Source organism: Setaria viridis, chromosome 3, assembly GCF_005286985.2.
Source record: "Setaria viridis chromosome 3, Setaria_viridis_v4.0, whole genome shotgun sequence".
NCBI lineage: Eukaryota > Viridiplantae > Streptophyta > Magnoliopsida > Poales > Poaceae > Setaria > Setaria viridis.
In genome coordinates this window covers 24,542,063-24,557,898 of record NC_048265.2, presented here as the reverse complement: position 1 = coordinate 24,557,898, position 15,836 = coordinate 24,542,063, and the positions used below count along the sequence as shown (strand labels likewise).

Genomic DNA, 15,836 nt, shown 5'->3' with positions numbered 1-15,836 from the left:
ATTTGCCCACACGGCGGTACATCTCCATCATCCCCACCTCCAGCTCTATGTTGAGTAGCAGGTCGTTGATTAACTTAATATCTTTAAGACTAACTCCTTCAGCTAGCAATGGTTCCCTGTCCACTTCAGCTTCTGCTGCGCCAAGTGGAACGCTGGTCGGCGGGCCTGGCTCGGAAGGTGGGATGGTCACCATAACTTGCAGCCCCTCCATAGCTTGGGTCTCTACTTCCGGCTCGGGGGCTACAAGAGTAGCCACGACACCAAAGATAGTCGCCACCGTGGCTTCGGTCTCTACCTCCGGCTTGGGGGCTACGAGAGTAGCCATGACACCAAAGGTAGTCACCACTGTGGCCTTGGGCACTGTGGCTCGGGGGCTGGCACTAAAGCATCATTCAGCGAAGAAATCACATCTTGCATTAACGCTGCTACAAGTGATACGACACCTAGATTTGTTGCGAGCACAAGTTGTTCCTCTTGCGGCAGACTTGTTGGTGCCGAGACGATATCCTTGACCGAGTGGCTACTCCCATCAGTCATAGGCTTTGGGTTTGGACCTCCAAGCTCCACGCTAGAGGATTTCCTACAAAAGACAAGTGTTAGAAGACATACTACAAGTCAATAACAAGCTATAATTAGTACTCGAAGAGAGTATTAGTACTTACTTTGAGGATCTGCTCAGCTTCAGAGAGGGCTCCCCTGCCAAGCGCATTGGCTTGATAATCGGAGACGGCCTCTTTGGCGCGGCTTGTTGGATCACAGTGCGATCCTCGCCAGCCTTCGGTGCCACCTCTGCCTCTCGAGTAGTCTGTGCGCTGACAGGGTTCACCCTAGCAACGAGGGGTTCTGGGTCATCTTCGATATTGATGACCTCCTCGATCATTGCCAACTGCTGCTGCACAACTTCAGTAGTCATCCTCTCCGCCTTAGTCACCTCCCCGACTACCTGCAATCCACCAATGCCGTATTGAGTAGACATGGTGGTAAGAGATTCACTTACTAGTACTCGATCCTGAGGATCTTGCCCTTCTTCGAAGGTTATTACTGATGAAGGCACATCTTCGGTGATGAGAGGCTTCTTCACCGCACGCTTCATAACAACAGTCCGCTTCTTCTTTGGCGGTGGTGCCAGCCCAGTCTCCAGATCATCTTCTACCACGCATTTTGATGACCCGGAGGATGACCCAGCCTTGTCAGACGGTCGGGCCTTGATCACGAATTCCTCCACAGCTTCCGAGTCAGAGCTGCTATAGGACTCAATTTTATCTTCCTCCTCCTCCTCGGCTTCACTCTACACGGTCACAGCCTTATGGACGTGCGGAGCAGCTTCACTGTCCTCTGATCTAGGAAGAGAAGGAGCACAGCAATACAAGTGTACATCTTCCTGCATAGGAAGACAAGTAAGTACATCATAAATTACCAAAATTAGTACTTGGGGGCTACGGCCACGGATACTTACACTTGTTAGCGGGTTGGCGGCGCCGAATTCCTGCACAATCGTCGGGATCTCACTTGCATTCTTGAATAGGCGCCTCAACCATGCCATAACCTGGTCCACGCTAAGCTCCTCCGGTGACATCCATGACTGGTCATTGATGCCAAGGTAGTCGTAACCCCAGGTACACCGCAGTTGTAGGGGTTGAACTCGCCTCTTCATGAAGCTGAAGGCTACCTCGACTCCTGGTAGCCTCTACTATTTCAGTTTGGCTATCCTGTCCAGGAGCTCCAGTAGCTGTAAGCAGTCTCCGTGTGAAGGCTCATCTAACCATCTGTTATTCCAAGTCGGGCGATGGCCCATCAACTTCGGGAGCTTGGGCTCGTGGTTGCCGATGTAGCACCACTTCTCCTTCCACCCAAAATGCGAGTCAATCAACTCATAGTCCAAGTACAGGCCCTTCACTTTCTCCCTCATTTGGATTCCAGCCCCGTCGACTACTTCAGTGTGTTCTCTCTTGGGCTGAGGCTTGGTGTGGAAAAACTTGCGAAAAAGCTAAAAATGTGGCTGAATCCCCAAGAATACTTCACATAGATGAACAAAGATCGCAGCATGCAAAATGCTGTTGGGGTTGAGATGCACAAGCTCAATCTTGTAATAGTCCAGGAGGCCGCGAAAGAAGTCGAACTTAGGCAAAGCAAATCCGCGTTCAATAGAATGGGAGAAGATTACCGTCTCATCGACGTACATCTCTAGCGGCCACGGATTGCTGAATGCAGACCTCCAGTTGATGACATCCTTCTCCTGGAAGAGGTTGGCTACCACAAGTGCCTTGATGTCATCTTCCTTGAGCGATGATCGCTTCCAGGCACAAGCAGGAAATGGCGGGGTAGTCTGGTCAGTCTTCCCATACTTGGGAGCTGGTAGTTGGATCTCCTTTTTCTTGTCCGCCTTCTTCTCCCCGCCTTCCGCCACCTTGGATGCAGTTGCCTTCTTCCCCCATCCTTGTTGCCATGAGGCTCTTCTTTCACATACACTCAAGGGCTAAGTGGCGGTGGCGCTAGATCTCGAGGATCGAGCAGCGGCGGCGTTAGGGCTACAGTGCGGAAGATGAACGAGCAGATGGCATAGGTAAAATGGAAGGGATGTTATCCTCCATTATTTATAACTGCAACGCAGTAACAACAGCGAGATTAAAGGGAATATTCTAGTTTAATGGCCCAAAGATTTCACACCTGGTTGATAGTTTCCATTTTTTCGGAAGAGATAAGGTTACTGTTGACGAACGGTCACGTTGACCAGAGGTTAACCTTTATACCACTAGTCGTGTAACGGCTCGGGGGCTGCGGGTCATGTGCCTATCGGCTAAAAAGTTTTTTCTTTGGGATTTAAGGAAAAAGATATGCAAATTACAGATTGACCTTCAGCCTAATTCTTCGATTCAACCTAAGGTTCAGGGGCAACTTCATATGGAGTGCGACTTTCGCACTTCCATATAAACTTTAAGATTGAAGATTCAAGATCAAGTTAAATGAGGCTTGAGAACAATCTAGCCGCATGGCAGTACTCAAGTACGTTTGAAGACTCAACCCGATGGAGTACTCAAAGAGCACCAAAACTAGTCAGAGAAGCCTACAAAAATACTTGGAACTGCTGCATTTGACTAAAAAGTACTCAGAGGCTTATGATACATACATCTATGGGCCCACTAGGAGGTTTGGACAGTCCTAAATATAGGGTTGGACATCGAGACGTGTCAGACATGGAGACTATGATGCAGGACGGCGTAGTCTACATGGCAAGACAGGAATTAGTCGAGAATTAGGAAACTACTCATAGAAATTAGAGTAGGACTCATCTGGTCGAATCCGACTAGTATTCTTGTAAACAACCGACCTGTAACCCTACCCCCGGCAATATAAGGCAAGGTAGGAACCCCCTCCAAAGCAATTCAATCCAACCAACACACAGAACGTAGGGTATTACGCAATCTAGCGGCTCGAACCTAGCTAAATTGTGTGTTCGAATTCACCTTCGAGTTCCTGATCTCGACGAGCCCCATACACTAAACACAACCTCGAGCACTCCCCTCGGTAGGTTGCTGGGTCTAAACACTGACAGGGACAGAGGGGAGAAGATGAGTGGGGCAGCTGCTGGTGGGAATGATGTGCCTAACCTGGTGGGGAAGTCTTATATGCTTAGGGCTTGTTTCGTGGGCTTGGGCTGTATATGTTGTTGGGCCTGTTTGAGACACATCTCGATCTTTTCGGTCAGCTGACCCTAAAGACGAATGAACCGAAGTTGTTTGGGTTAGTAGGAACCTTAGATTGAACCAGTGACCAATTTTCTCAATTTCGGGTAATTCAGTTCGGTCTTCGGTAATTCAGTTCAGCCTTCGGTTATCCAGTAATTATGCCCTTCGGGTAATTCAGTTCAGTCTTCGGTAATTCAGTTCAGTCTTCGGTTATCTGGTAATTATGCCCATCCCTAATACCACCATGTGTCCATATCCTTATAGCAATCCAAGCAGGATCATTTAGTATGCTTAGCAACTTCTGCAACCATATATTTCCATTCAATGGCATGTTTTTAAAACACGTGTGGTTTGTTTGTTTTTAAGAGAGTGATGTGAGTTCTAACAGGATTTTTTTTGAGGGAAATCATCCGGCGAGGTACACATATGTAAAAAGAGATATGTACTTGTACAAGGCTGCAAGTCCAAAGACAAAGGGGGAGGAGATTAGTTGATAGACTACTCAACCAATTGGTGATTTAACCACTAAATTCTGGTTTCACTCGAAGAGTTACCAGATTCATATCCCTCTTAAAGAACTGCCGCCATTCATAAAGGAGAGTGAGCCATTGTAAAAACTGACGCTATTTCTGTGACACCAAATGGAGCAGTAGGCTATAATCAAGACTTCTCTAAAAATGCATGAACGTAAAGCTTAACGAGCTCTGATAATCATCTTCAGTGGCCTGCAGAGAAGTGTCCCAAGTGATGTCCAAAGAATATACAGCAAGCCTAAGGGCACTCAAAGAAAAGATGCCACAATGGTACAATTGTGGCCATTATTTGAAGAGAGATGGGAGTAGAGTGGTATGTATAAAGTTATTATTTCTCTTTAGATTTTGTTAAATCAAATCAAATGGGTGGATCACCGTTGCCGCAAATCTCAAATAAAATAATATTGCCATTATATTCAGTTTACATGCGTATACTTGGAAAAAAATGCATTTTTAGTTGAATGGTGGAGTTACTAAGTAAAATTCAAATTATTGTGTCCACCTATTTATATTTTTTTAAGTTTAATAACTATGTGCATTCTTAGTTAATGAAGAGACAAAAATTAAACTTCTTTTTATTAAATATATGTGCCGCGCAACCTTCCAATGCTCCTCGCATCCTTCTTCACCCCTCTGTATGGCACCCCATCATTACCTTTTTTCGCCGACCATTCTTTGTCACCCAACCATCCTTACTATCTCTTCTCCTCACAACCACCACAACCAACCATCATTTTAACCTGGCAATCTCCTTACCACTGCAACCATAAACCTTAAACCTTGATAGCTCGCCATCCACACATGACACCTAGTAATATTTTAAGCTTTCAATATCATCACAGTAAAACTATGTACCGCTCAAGAAAACACTTTAGGTATTAATCGAAAAATACCATGCTACGTTGACTATATATATAACTACGTCTATACAAAACTATGTACTCCCTTAGTTCCAAAATGTAGATCGTTTTTGCTTTTCTAGGTACATAGATTTTACTATGTATCTAGGTATAACCTTATATATAGGTGACTATGCATCTAGAAAACCCAAAACTGACTTTTGGAATGACAAACAGTTCATCTTTTATTTTTATGATTTTAGCCGGTCGGCAAATACTTATGGAAAAACATTTGGCAAAAAAAAAGAAGAATTCGGAAAGGAAAAAAGTAGAGAGCGAGAGAGGAAGAACACCGATAGCCAAACGAAACATCAGGAGGGAATCCCCTCTGTCTCAACTCTCACGCCTCGCGTCTCCGCTCCGCCGTCGCCGGATCGGCCACCGCCCTCCCTGCGGTTTCAACTGTTCACCGACCACCGTCCTCCACGCCTCCATCCGATCGAGGCGGTATTCCACCGTAGCTGCTCCCCTCTTTCTTCCTCTCGTCGGCGCCGTCGTGGAGCAGGATCCGATCCGTGCCCGCGTTGATTCCATCTCTTGTCGGTAAGGAAATTCTACCCTAGATTGCTTGTTTATATTGCTCGTTTGGCTCCCCAGGTTTTGTCTTTGCTGGGAGCCCTCAAATCCATTCCCGTCCTCTCCAATCAACCAATTTTGTTGCTGATTTGTTGTCTGCGTGCTGGAACACTACTGCTAGCAGTTCATTTATTTTGCAAAAAAGAGAAAAAAAAGTCGCGTGGGGTTCAACTGAATCCCCATGCCTCATATAGTCATATTAAACCGGCCCTTGCCTAATCCGCTTCCATCTCCTTCTCTTGGCAGAGTGAGAAGATAGATTAAGAATGGCTGCAGGGAGCAGTTCCATGGCCTCCGAGGATGACTATGAGGTAAGAAACAAATGAGTTCCAGTTCTCTTCTCTCTTCCTGGCTGTTGCTCTGTTTCCCCATTTTCTATTGGGATCAATCGTACTAGTTTAGACTTTAGACACGTATGGAGGTACAGCCTTACTGATCAATTGCTAGACAGTGGATGAACAAATGACATGTTTAACTACTTTATAAAGTAAGTTGCAGGCTGTCAAGCAGAATTGGAGTAACTTTTTTGTTGGGTTTGCTTCTAGCTATGTAGATTTGTCGTGACGACTTCATGTATTACTACATATTCCTAGGTTACAATTGTTCTGACAACGTCGAGTAGCTTTGTACCATTTTGGGTGTGATTAGATTGAACAGAAACATATCAATTGTCAACATATTTTTGGGTGGTAGTGTGAACTTAGGGGATGCTTGGTTCCCTGCCAACGTTTGCGACGGCAGAAAGTTCGGCAGCCACAAAGATTTAGGGTGCTGCTTGGTTGGTTGTTATGTTTTGGCGTGCCACAGCTAGTTGGCAGTTTTCCGTTGTATTTCTCGCTGCAGCGGCTCCGCACTTCTGCAGTTTAGTCGTTGATTTTTTCCGCCGCATCTTTGGCGCAGCCGTACCTTTGGTGTGGCTAACTGCGGCCAGCAACCAAGCACCCTCTTAATGCCTCATAAGGGGATTAGAGTGGGGATATATAAATTATAAAATTATACTCTGAAAAAAAGTAAGAGTCTATATAACTATAAGCACCAATTTGTTTGATTACAGAGGAGTGTGAAATAGATCATGATGTAGAGTTTTGGTTAAAAAAATATCGTGATGTAGAATCATGTGGCAGCAGAATACAGGTTTGAGTAGAGGATGCAATGCCATCTACAGACTAACATAGCATTTTTTGTCACATCCAAATATATCTAAATTTACTCTGTACTGTGATTGTATTTGTTCTTATAGTGAGTGATGTGATACAGACTGAACAAAAGAAGCAAGCTGCTGCAGATGTTCTTTTCCACTATTCACAGTTTGTTATGGTCTGCATTGGTGAGGATGTTCGCCCTACTGATCTCAGGTTGCATCTTATGAAGGTATATTTATTATATGAGATTTGTCATCTTTTTATCAAGGTTGGCCTTTGTGATTCATTCATCTTTGTTTCTTTATGAAGAAGTGCTCCCTGAGCAGATAGATGCTTTGTTCTAGTTAGTTTCCCTCTTATTTTCGTTTAACATTTGCTGGTGCAAGTGCACTTTAATTTTTTAAATACTTAAGTTGAGAGGCTTTTTACTAGAGTAAGCGGCAACAATACTCTACTAGTCCAATGCAGGTAAAAAATGTCCCAAAAATTAGGCATCTATGTTTTAACATGGTTTGCTATGTCTTCTAGACTCAACTTTTGGTTGCACAGTGATGGGTCTGTAATTTGTAAAAAATATCTGTGTAAGAATCAGATGAACAAATGGAAATTTTTTGCTATGGCTTGGAACTATTATTTGGTAGTCCCATTGTCCTCACCATCTCCTTCTGATCCTAAGCAGCTACCCCTGAATGTATACTTGTTGCAATCAGTAGTAATTTCACAAAATCAGCTGGCTCTTCTAAGTTGAGAGGTCAAAATTAAATCTACAGATAGCATCCTATTAATTATTTTAAGTAACATCAAGAAGGGTTTAGGAGTTCGATGACATACGTGATCCTATATGACAAGTTCGGTGACCTTTGGTACAATTTATGCTGTTTTCGTATTAAACAGGTTCTTTCCTGATTCCATTTTCTTTATGTAACATTACTCTACTTGCTTTGAATTGTCGGTACCACATTAGTTGCTTTTATGCTGTTCCACTATCCGCATATGGTTTGCCCCTTGTAAGATCGCTTACACTCTTGCCAGTCAGTTATGCTGGTTCTTGTATGCAGACCTGAGACAGAATTAACTGATATGTATGTTGATCTAACTTTCTCAAACTCAAGTTCAGATTTATACTTCAGGTTATAATTCTTAGCAGTACCTCACCATATATTAAGGTTGAGTCTTCGAAATAATAAGAAAAGAGAGACTAGATTGTGAGGTTTATGTTTTTACTGCCACTTCGTTAGAAAAACACTGAAATAATGACCTTGTCTGACACAGTGCAAAAGGGGGCTATCCTGTCTAGTAACTTAAGCATCTAGCGTATTTAAAGGACTCAAATGAAAACGGGTGGTACAAGTGTCATATTTGTGTGTCTTGGCTTACATGCTACTCCCTCCGTTCCAAATTGTAGGTCGTTTTGGCTTTTCTAGGTTCATAGATATTACTCAGCTTGTAGGGCATAAGGTGAGGTGCATGTCTCTAGGGTCTGCACATCAGTGACTGAGGCAGTTTGTAAACTGCATGATGGTTTGGGTTTTCCAAAACTGTACGGGTTTTAGCATAATGGCTGGGGTATGCAATATACAGTTTGTGATTAATATGCATTTTGTTTCGTAAATAATAAGATTCAATTCCATGCTGTTATTCCTTTTTCTGTAATGCAGTTTTGATCTTGAATCTGTGTCCATAAGGGCTCATATGAAGCTAACTTGCATCATTTGCTCTTTATTTGCTTCAGGAAGTTTCAGGAATGCCCACTTCTCTAAAGGAGCCTCAACAGGCTGCTGCCTCACCGGATTCTAGCGGTGAACCATCTTCCTCTGGAACAATGAAAACAGAAATCTCCTAAGCTTCGTAAATTATCCAGCTCTGATCTCCGGCTGTTTCTTGTGCACCGAGAAGAAAGTGATGTTCAGATGTGAGGCCTACTTTTATCATAGGAATGTAAATATGTTAATACTTAATAGTCGCATCGCTACCTAGATTTTGTTTTTGTGACAATGCAGAAGGACCATTTGGTCATCGTCATGCCCTTGCTGTTCTGGAGCTTTGTCTTCTGTCGTGACAGTGGTAGATGATGTTTGTGATGAGTATTCGTACCCATCTTCATGTTTGAATTCGTTTATATTCAGGCAACAGTTACGTAAATGCTGCTGTATTTTCGTTAAAAACGCAAATGCTGTGATATAAATATGTGCATGTTGTATAGTCCTGTCTGAACTGCTGCAGTATAGTACTCCCTCCGTTTCAACACGGTGAAATCTCTATAGACTTAAAACCGTGTACTTTGTCTCTATGCAAAGTTTGTTTTTTAAATTTTCACCTAACACTATATCATTCACTATTTTAATTCGCAGTGTAGGGAAATAATTTCATAAGACTCACCGTGGTGAATTTAAAGAAAAACTTACATTCACTACAACGTTCATGGTGCGTACGAAGTTTGTACATTTTGTACATTCTATAACACGAATATTTCATAATTTATTTTTTTCTACTAAAGTGCTTGAGACAGGAATAAAGTAATAATTTATGTGGATACTGCATCTGTGAGCACATGAACAATTTTATGCCGGACAAGGTGATATCGGACAATATAGCTGTACGTAAATTAAAACTATTAATAATTAATCATTTTCTACATTATTGTTAGCGTAACATTCCTATATTTTCAAATTACAGATGATGCGTATCAGAGAAGAACTCTTGGAGAAGGAGAGGTTTTTGGCAATCCAAGAAGCTCTTATAGGATCTCAGGTGGATAAGGTGATAAATCCCGAAGGAGAATTTTATTATGATGGACATTCAATAGCCGAACGGAGCAACACCACGATGGGAGGATCCTAAAAATGAAGAGGGCAAATTATTGTATATATAATAATTGTATAAATACTAGTTTGATGTGTATAATATACTAAGATTGTATATATATAGTACTATTATGAAATATATATATATATATATATATATATATATATATATATGAAGCAACAATTAGTATTAATATGGAAAAGAAGTAAAAAAAGTCTTAGTACTAAAGAGGGTACATGCTTCCGCCTGCGTGGTGGTCCTTTAATCCCAGTTGATTTTTACCAACCGGAATTAAAGGGGTCTTTAGTCCTATATGAATGATTCAGAACTAAAGAGTCTCGTTTTATTCCGAATACCCGATCCAATCGGGATAAAGGTGAGTTTTTCGCCGGTGGATCTTTCCTTGCGCCGGACGTAGAAGCGTTTCCGTTAGAATCCTTACGCGTAACGCCGTACCTAAATTTCCTATTGAATGAATCCTACAGATAATTTGCTTCCATCCGAGAACTTATTAGACGCACGGCGCCATGGAAGAGGAGGCGAGGCCAAGCAAGAAGGCGCGCGGGGCCGCCGGTTCCGGCCTGACTGCGTTCGCGCTTCGCCTGGCGAAGCATCTCACTGAGGACGCCGATGGCGGCGGCCAGAACCAGAACCTCGCCTTCTCGCCGGTGTCCATCTACGACGCGCTGTCCCTGGTGGCGGCCGGGGCGCGCGGCACCACCCTGGACGAGCTCCTCGCCCTGCTCGGCGCGGCGACGAGCTCGCCGAGTTCGCCCGCGGCGTGGCGGAGCGCGCCCTCGCGGACCGGTTCGGGTCCGGGTCCAGGGCGCCGCTCGTCGCCTTCGCGTGCGGGCTCTGGCACGAGAAGACGGTGGCGCTGAAGCCGGCCTACCGCGCAGTCGCCGTCGAATCCTACAAGGCCAAGACGCGCGCCGCCGATTTCAGCAAGAAGGTCACTTCCCTCGTTCCCGTAGGCATGCAGATAATCAATGCGTCGGTCGTATCAATAATAATTCATCTAATTCCAACAACTAGAAATTAGATCGATCTGAAGATTACTTCATCTTTTGCGTTCCGCGCGCTAATCAATCTGCACATGTAAACATTTCATGCATGCAGCCAGAGAAGGCAAGGAAGAAAATCAACAGGTGGGTCTCGAAGGCCACAAAGGATCTCATCACCGAGGTCCTTCCTCCGCGTTCCGTGCACTCCCCTGACCGGCCTCGTGATTGCCAACTTAACGCCATCTACTTCAAGGGCAGGTGGTCCATGCCCTTCGACCAGGCGGCCACCGAGACCGCGCGGTTCCACCTCCTCTACGGCAGCACAGTGCGCGCGCCCTTCATGCGCAACCGGAAGGATCATGCCATCGAGCGGCACAAAGGGTTCAAGGTGTTCAAGCTAGCTTACCTGCCGTACCGGCTCCCCACTCGCAGGACAGTTATCTCCATGATGGCAGCGGCCAAGGCTCAGGCGAGCAGCCCCGGTTCTCCATGTGCGTCTTCCTACCGGACGCCCGGGACGGCCTGCCGGAGCTCGTGGACAAGATGGCCTCCTGCCCCAACTTCCTCTGGGACCACCTACCCAAGAGCCGCATCGAGACTAAAGAGGTGCGGCTGCCCATGTTCAAGCTCTCGTTCTCCAGCCGGATCAATGGCGTTCTCGAGGCCATGGGGATGCAAGCCGCCTTTGACCCAGGCGAGTCCAACCTGAAAGACATGCTGGAGGGCGACCAGCCTCTGGTAGTGGAGCATGTTTTCCACAAGGCAGTCATCGAGGTGAATGAGGATGGGACGGAAGCAGCGGCCTCTAGCGCTTGCACATTGCAATTGCTATGTCTATGTACTAGGCCCCCTGTGAACTTTGTTGCCGACCATCCATTTGCGTTCTTTGTGGTGGAGGAGGTGTCGAGTACCATCATCTTCATGGGGCACGTCCTCGACCCGACAAATTCAGAGCGAATGTGTCATTGTGTGGGGGGAAGTTCTACTGTCACCTCGGTAAGAATGTTTCATGAAGAATAGAAGCTCGATGTGGCTAATCCTATCTTATATGCTGTTCCTTTGATAATAGACCCTGTCCCCTAGAGTTGTGCAAGTGGTCTTCCGTTGGATAACATTTTAGTAAGCAGTGTTAGCTTGGATGATGTTTCAGTAACCGGTCTTCATCAGTATCGTATTAACTCCATATAGTAGCTTTGAGTTTTCATTGCGTTCAATTGATGTTAAGGGATGGCATGTTTCATCCATATAGTCCAACCTTTCCTTGCTTTCACTCGCTGGTCGAAGTCTGTTTTTTTTTGGAAAAAAAAAATCCTTGGGAGGTGAGATAACAAATCCAGTTACAAGCATGAAGCCCATCAATAGCAGAACAAATAGATCGAAGTAAAACAAGGAACACGCATAAATTGCTGATCATAATAGTAAACAGGTATTGATGCAAACTTGGACAGAGCAAAAGATGTACCGCTAGTTCTGCCATATGCGACAGCAGAAGGGAAAAAATTACAAGCATTTTCCTACCTTTCAGCTCCAGGTTGTCATGTTATATCTTCTTCTCAACCGATGCAAATAAGACTGCGAGAATCACAACTGCATACATCATACATCACTTATTCCAACAGTATGCTTTACAACCAAACAGCTTCAAACTGAACATTTACAAAACAGTATTATCATACAGCTTGGTTACAGCAACACAGATTACAGTTCAAGAACATATAGCATAATATATGTTTCTGTCACAGTGCAACTAAAACCAAGCATTTCCAAAACTAACACTCGATATGCTATGTAGACTGCCGTCGACGACCGAAAATACTAAGAACAGCAGCGAACTTCTCCTATCCTTCATTTTCGTGCTATCTGGTACACAGTTTCACTTGTACTGAACCATAACCTAGGATAGCCAGTGATCTGAAAAAACGAAAGTGAGCTATACCATGCAGAACGCTGTAGCATCTATCTGTATCTCCAGATCAAAAATTAATGGTACTTCTGTGCTTTGTATGAAAAATTGTATTCCTTTTCTTGTTTTAGGGAAAGCTGGACGATAGCTCAACCTGCAAAGGAAACAAGGAATTTTATTCAGAAATTCAGAAGAACAAGACATGAAGTTGATAGCACAACCTAACTAAATGCAGACATCGGTTGCCAATGAAGAACAGAGTTCAGCACAATATTCGTTGGCATCAATGAAGGTGTTCTATTATTTACTTGCCTGAGCTTCTGAAGAACGATCTAGCATATTCATAAAATGATGGCCTCTCGGGTGTCACCGTAGCAGCCTCAAGATCCCACCTTCTGGACCATGAGTCGGTGATACTGTGGCCACTTGATGCCAGGGTCTCAGTTACGTGCCTTGAAGTCACTGGCAAGCCCATTTCAGCAGAAAAGCTGCTGGAGCGCCCGTTCCAGCTTCCAGGGAGTGTGGCCAAAGATCTCAGCCACCCAAGAGAGGCCCTGACAGCCTCTGGCCCCTCCTCAGAGGCAGGAACTGGCAGTGGCTGCTGTGCCTTAGCGCAATCTAAGCCATTGCCAAGGCGGCCACTCGAGCCTTGGCTCGGGCTCCCAGTAGTGCGCCGTGAGGATACCGGCACCACCGCTGCAGTGGCACAATTGTTGGAGCATCCTCTCCAGCTGCCAGAAAGTCTGTCCAGGGAAGAGCGCAGCCATCCATGAGATCCTCCCACAGCCTCTGCCACCTCCGCTCCAGGCGGGGATGGCATTCGCATCTGAGACTCAATGTCATACTCATCAGAGCAGAAGGTTGGAGCAACTTTAGTCTTGTCAGGGACGGGGATGGTGATAGAGGCATAGCAGGACGGGCAGCATGATGGTGTGGTGCAGCGGAGGCACTTGACAATGCATGATTGATGGAAAACGTGTGAGCACACCGGGAGGACGAGGAGAACATCAGTAGGCAGAAACTCATGTTTACAGATGATGCAGACCATCCTCTGCCCAGGCTTCATCCGCACTGCAGGGAGCGCGAGCAACTCCAGTATCAAACGCTCTTCTGCTGGAAGAGACGGTGCTGATGGCACCAGCGTGTCCACCCCACACATTGTCATCACAGCCGAGACAGGTGAGGATGATACCAATTCTGCCCCCTTCACTGGCCCTTCTGCAGAATGTGTCACGGACGATGCAGCTGAGGCTGTACCGGAATCCTTCAGAGCCAAAGACACCATGGTCATGGCAGCCCTGTCCCTAGGCGAAGCACCAACAGCTGCTGATGCAGCAGACCGCATTCCAGACTCAGCTGACGAGGAAGAGACAGCCATTGGAGAAAAGCTGCGGCGAGGGGATAATGATGAGCAGGACAAGCGGCGACGGTGACAGCCTCGGCGGAGGATCACAATACAAGTGGTAATGGTGACCGTGGTGATGATGATGACGATAATAATGGCGAGGCTGGAGCTGATGGACGAAGAGCGCGGGTCTGACGGCGACGGGCTTGGCACAAAGGCTGATCCTATAAGCACCAAAGGCGGCGGAGGTGGAGGTGGGACAATGGGACCTGGAAGCATATCTGCAAATGGACAACAGAAGCGCTTAATTAGGCCAAAATGTTCAGCTAATTCGGCAAAACCGATTAAATTGAGATCATAGAAAACATAACAATCCAACACGTACTGGAAGATAAATTGTGACCAAGCATGTTGCGGGCGCATGAGCATAGCAGAAAATTCGAAATTCAGCAACCGGAATTCACCCCCACAATTCCCCATACAAATCAAATTTCTCTTTGAGCAAAGGTGCCCCCAAAACAATTTACCCCTGGTCGTGACTTGCGACGACTAATCGCAAATTGGCGTAACAGAGTTCAATCGCGTGACCGCGTCCTGCTTCTAGCCCACAGCCGGCCAAATCGAACCAGTTCAAGTTTCTCATTTGCAGCAAGCCGAGGTGGAGGGACCCTAGGAAGATGAGGAGAAACCGACACGCACCTCGCACATCAGCGGCGGAGGTGATGACGAGGCGGAGACGGCGCGGGATGCAGCGGAGGTGGCGGAGCCTTCTAGTTTCTCGCGAGGGACCTGTAGGAAGAGGAGGGCGAGGATGAAGATGATTGGTCGAGGGCTAGGGTTTGGCAGCGAAGAGAAGCGGGGGCGGAGGGAAGCATCAGAGCGAGCGCGCGGGACGGGGACATACCTCAGCGGCGATGTACGGCGGGGCGGAGGCGGAGAGCCGCACGGGTCGCCGGAGCCCGAGTTCCCTCCGGCGAGGTCGCGGAGAAGAGGCGGGCGGCGCGAAGGCAGTGGCGGTGGTGGGGAATGGGAGGCGGAGGAGGGAGAGAGGTTTGGGCGTGGGGTTTGGAAATGGTGGCGGTGGCGGTGCGCGGGAGGGAGCGGAGGCTGGCAATGAAAAGGCGGAGGAGCGCAACGTCAGGTTCAAGGGCCCACAGGTCAGACACACTGAACGTGCTGCTGGCTTGCTGCTTTGTTTGCTGCTGGGGCGCCTGCCTCGGGGGAGTTTTTATGGGCTATTTGGCTTGGCATAGCCATTCGGCCCAGAATGTTTTTGATCCTCTCCTCCACTTAGAGAGAGAGAGAAGATATCTAAAAAGATGAAACCTGGGGTAGCTTTTTTCTACGAGGTCTAATTCGTCTTGTTTGGAAAATATTTTGGGCGATAATTACTTCATTAATATTTCATTATGTAATTCAAATTTATAACAATATGAGTTTTTCTAATACGACCCTAATAATATCAATTTTGTATAAAAAATGTATATTAGAATAAACAAAAAAATATTAGTAGAGTAAATCATATAATTTAACATCCATGTTAAATTTAGCACTCCAGTATTAACACACAAGTACGTTCCGTTTGCAACTTTTTTTCATGTGTTTTCTCATTGCCGATCCACTAAAATTAACAAAACGCTATGGCATTTGCGACATGCGTGAGGGATCTATTGACACATAGATTAAGAAGAGGTGGGAAAACTGTCGACAGAGGGACTAATTGGTTGCCCGCATACAGCCCCAACCAGCGTGATGCAAGGATGTGATGATTAATTGCATGTGCTCGTAGCTGGCCTGGCTCATCAGGTGCAAAAAGGCTCCTCGAGCCTGGCTCCGCATATACGCAAGCTGAGCTCATTTCCTCGAAGCCAGACTCTGGCGGTGCAGCGATAAGCTCTTGGGAAGCATAGACTCACGAAACACATCTAGATAAGCAACCAATC

General features: G+C 45.9%; 3 protein-coding genes across 3 annotated transcripts; 2 read left to right on the top strand and 1 right to left on the bottom strand.

Annotated features, from left to right (window-relative positions):
• Nucleotides 1–5,383: 5,383 nt before the first annotated feature.
• LOC117850835 (uncharacterized) lies at nucleotides 5,384–9,038 on the top strand. Its single transcript, XM_034732711.2, has 4 exons — nucleotides 5,384–5,661; nucleotides 5,941–6,005; nucleotides 6,952–7,065; nucleotides 8,569–9,038. The coding sequence occupies exons 2-4, from the start codon at nucleotides 5,961–5,963 to the stop codon at nucleotides 8,677–8,679; spliced, it is 270 nt and encodes an 89-aa protein (XP_034588602.1). The 5' UTR covers nucleotides 5,384–5,661; nucleotides 5,941–5,960; the 3' UTR covers nucleotides 8,680–9,038.
• A 1,130-nt stretch (nucleotides 9,039–10,168) lies between these two features.
• LOC117849164 (serpin-Z2A) lies at nucleotides 10,169–11,768 on the top strand. Its single transcript, XM_072292397.1, is given in 4 exon segments — nucleotides 10,169–10,391; nucleotides 10,394–10,593; nucleotides 10,761–11,109; nucleotides 11,112–11,768. Coding segments are annotated over 4 exon segments (1,326 nt in total). The 3' UTR covers nucleotides 11,666–11,768.
• A 929-nt stretch (nucleotides 11,769–12,697) lies between these two features.
• LOC117847453 (uncharacterized) lies at nucleotides 12,698–14,241 on the bottom strand. The gene is made up of 2 exons (XM_034728672.2): nucleotides 12,861–14,241; nucleotides 12,698–12,702 (listed from the first exon to the last, which is right to left on the bottom strand). Exons 1-2 carry the CDS (start codon nucleotides 14,170–14,172, stop codon nucleotides 12,698–12,700), a joined length of 1,317 nt encoding a protein of 438 aa, XP_034584563.1. The 5' UTR covers nucleotides 14,173–14,241.
• Between the last annotated feature and the right edge of the window lie 1,595 nt (nucleotides 14,242–15,836).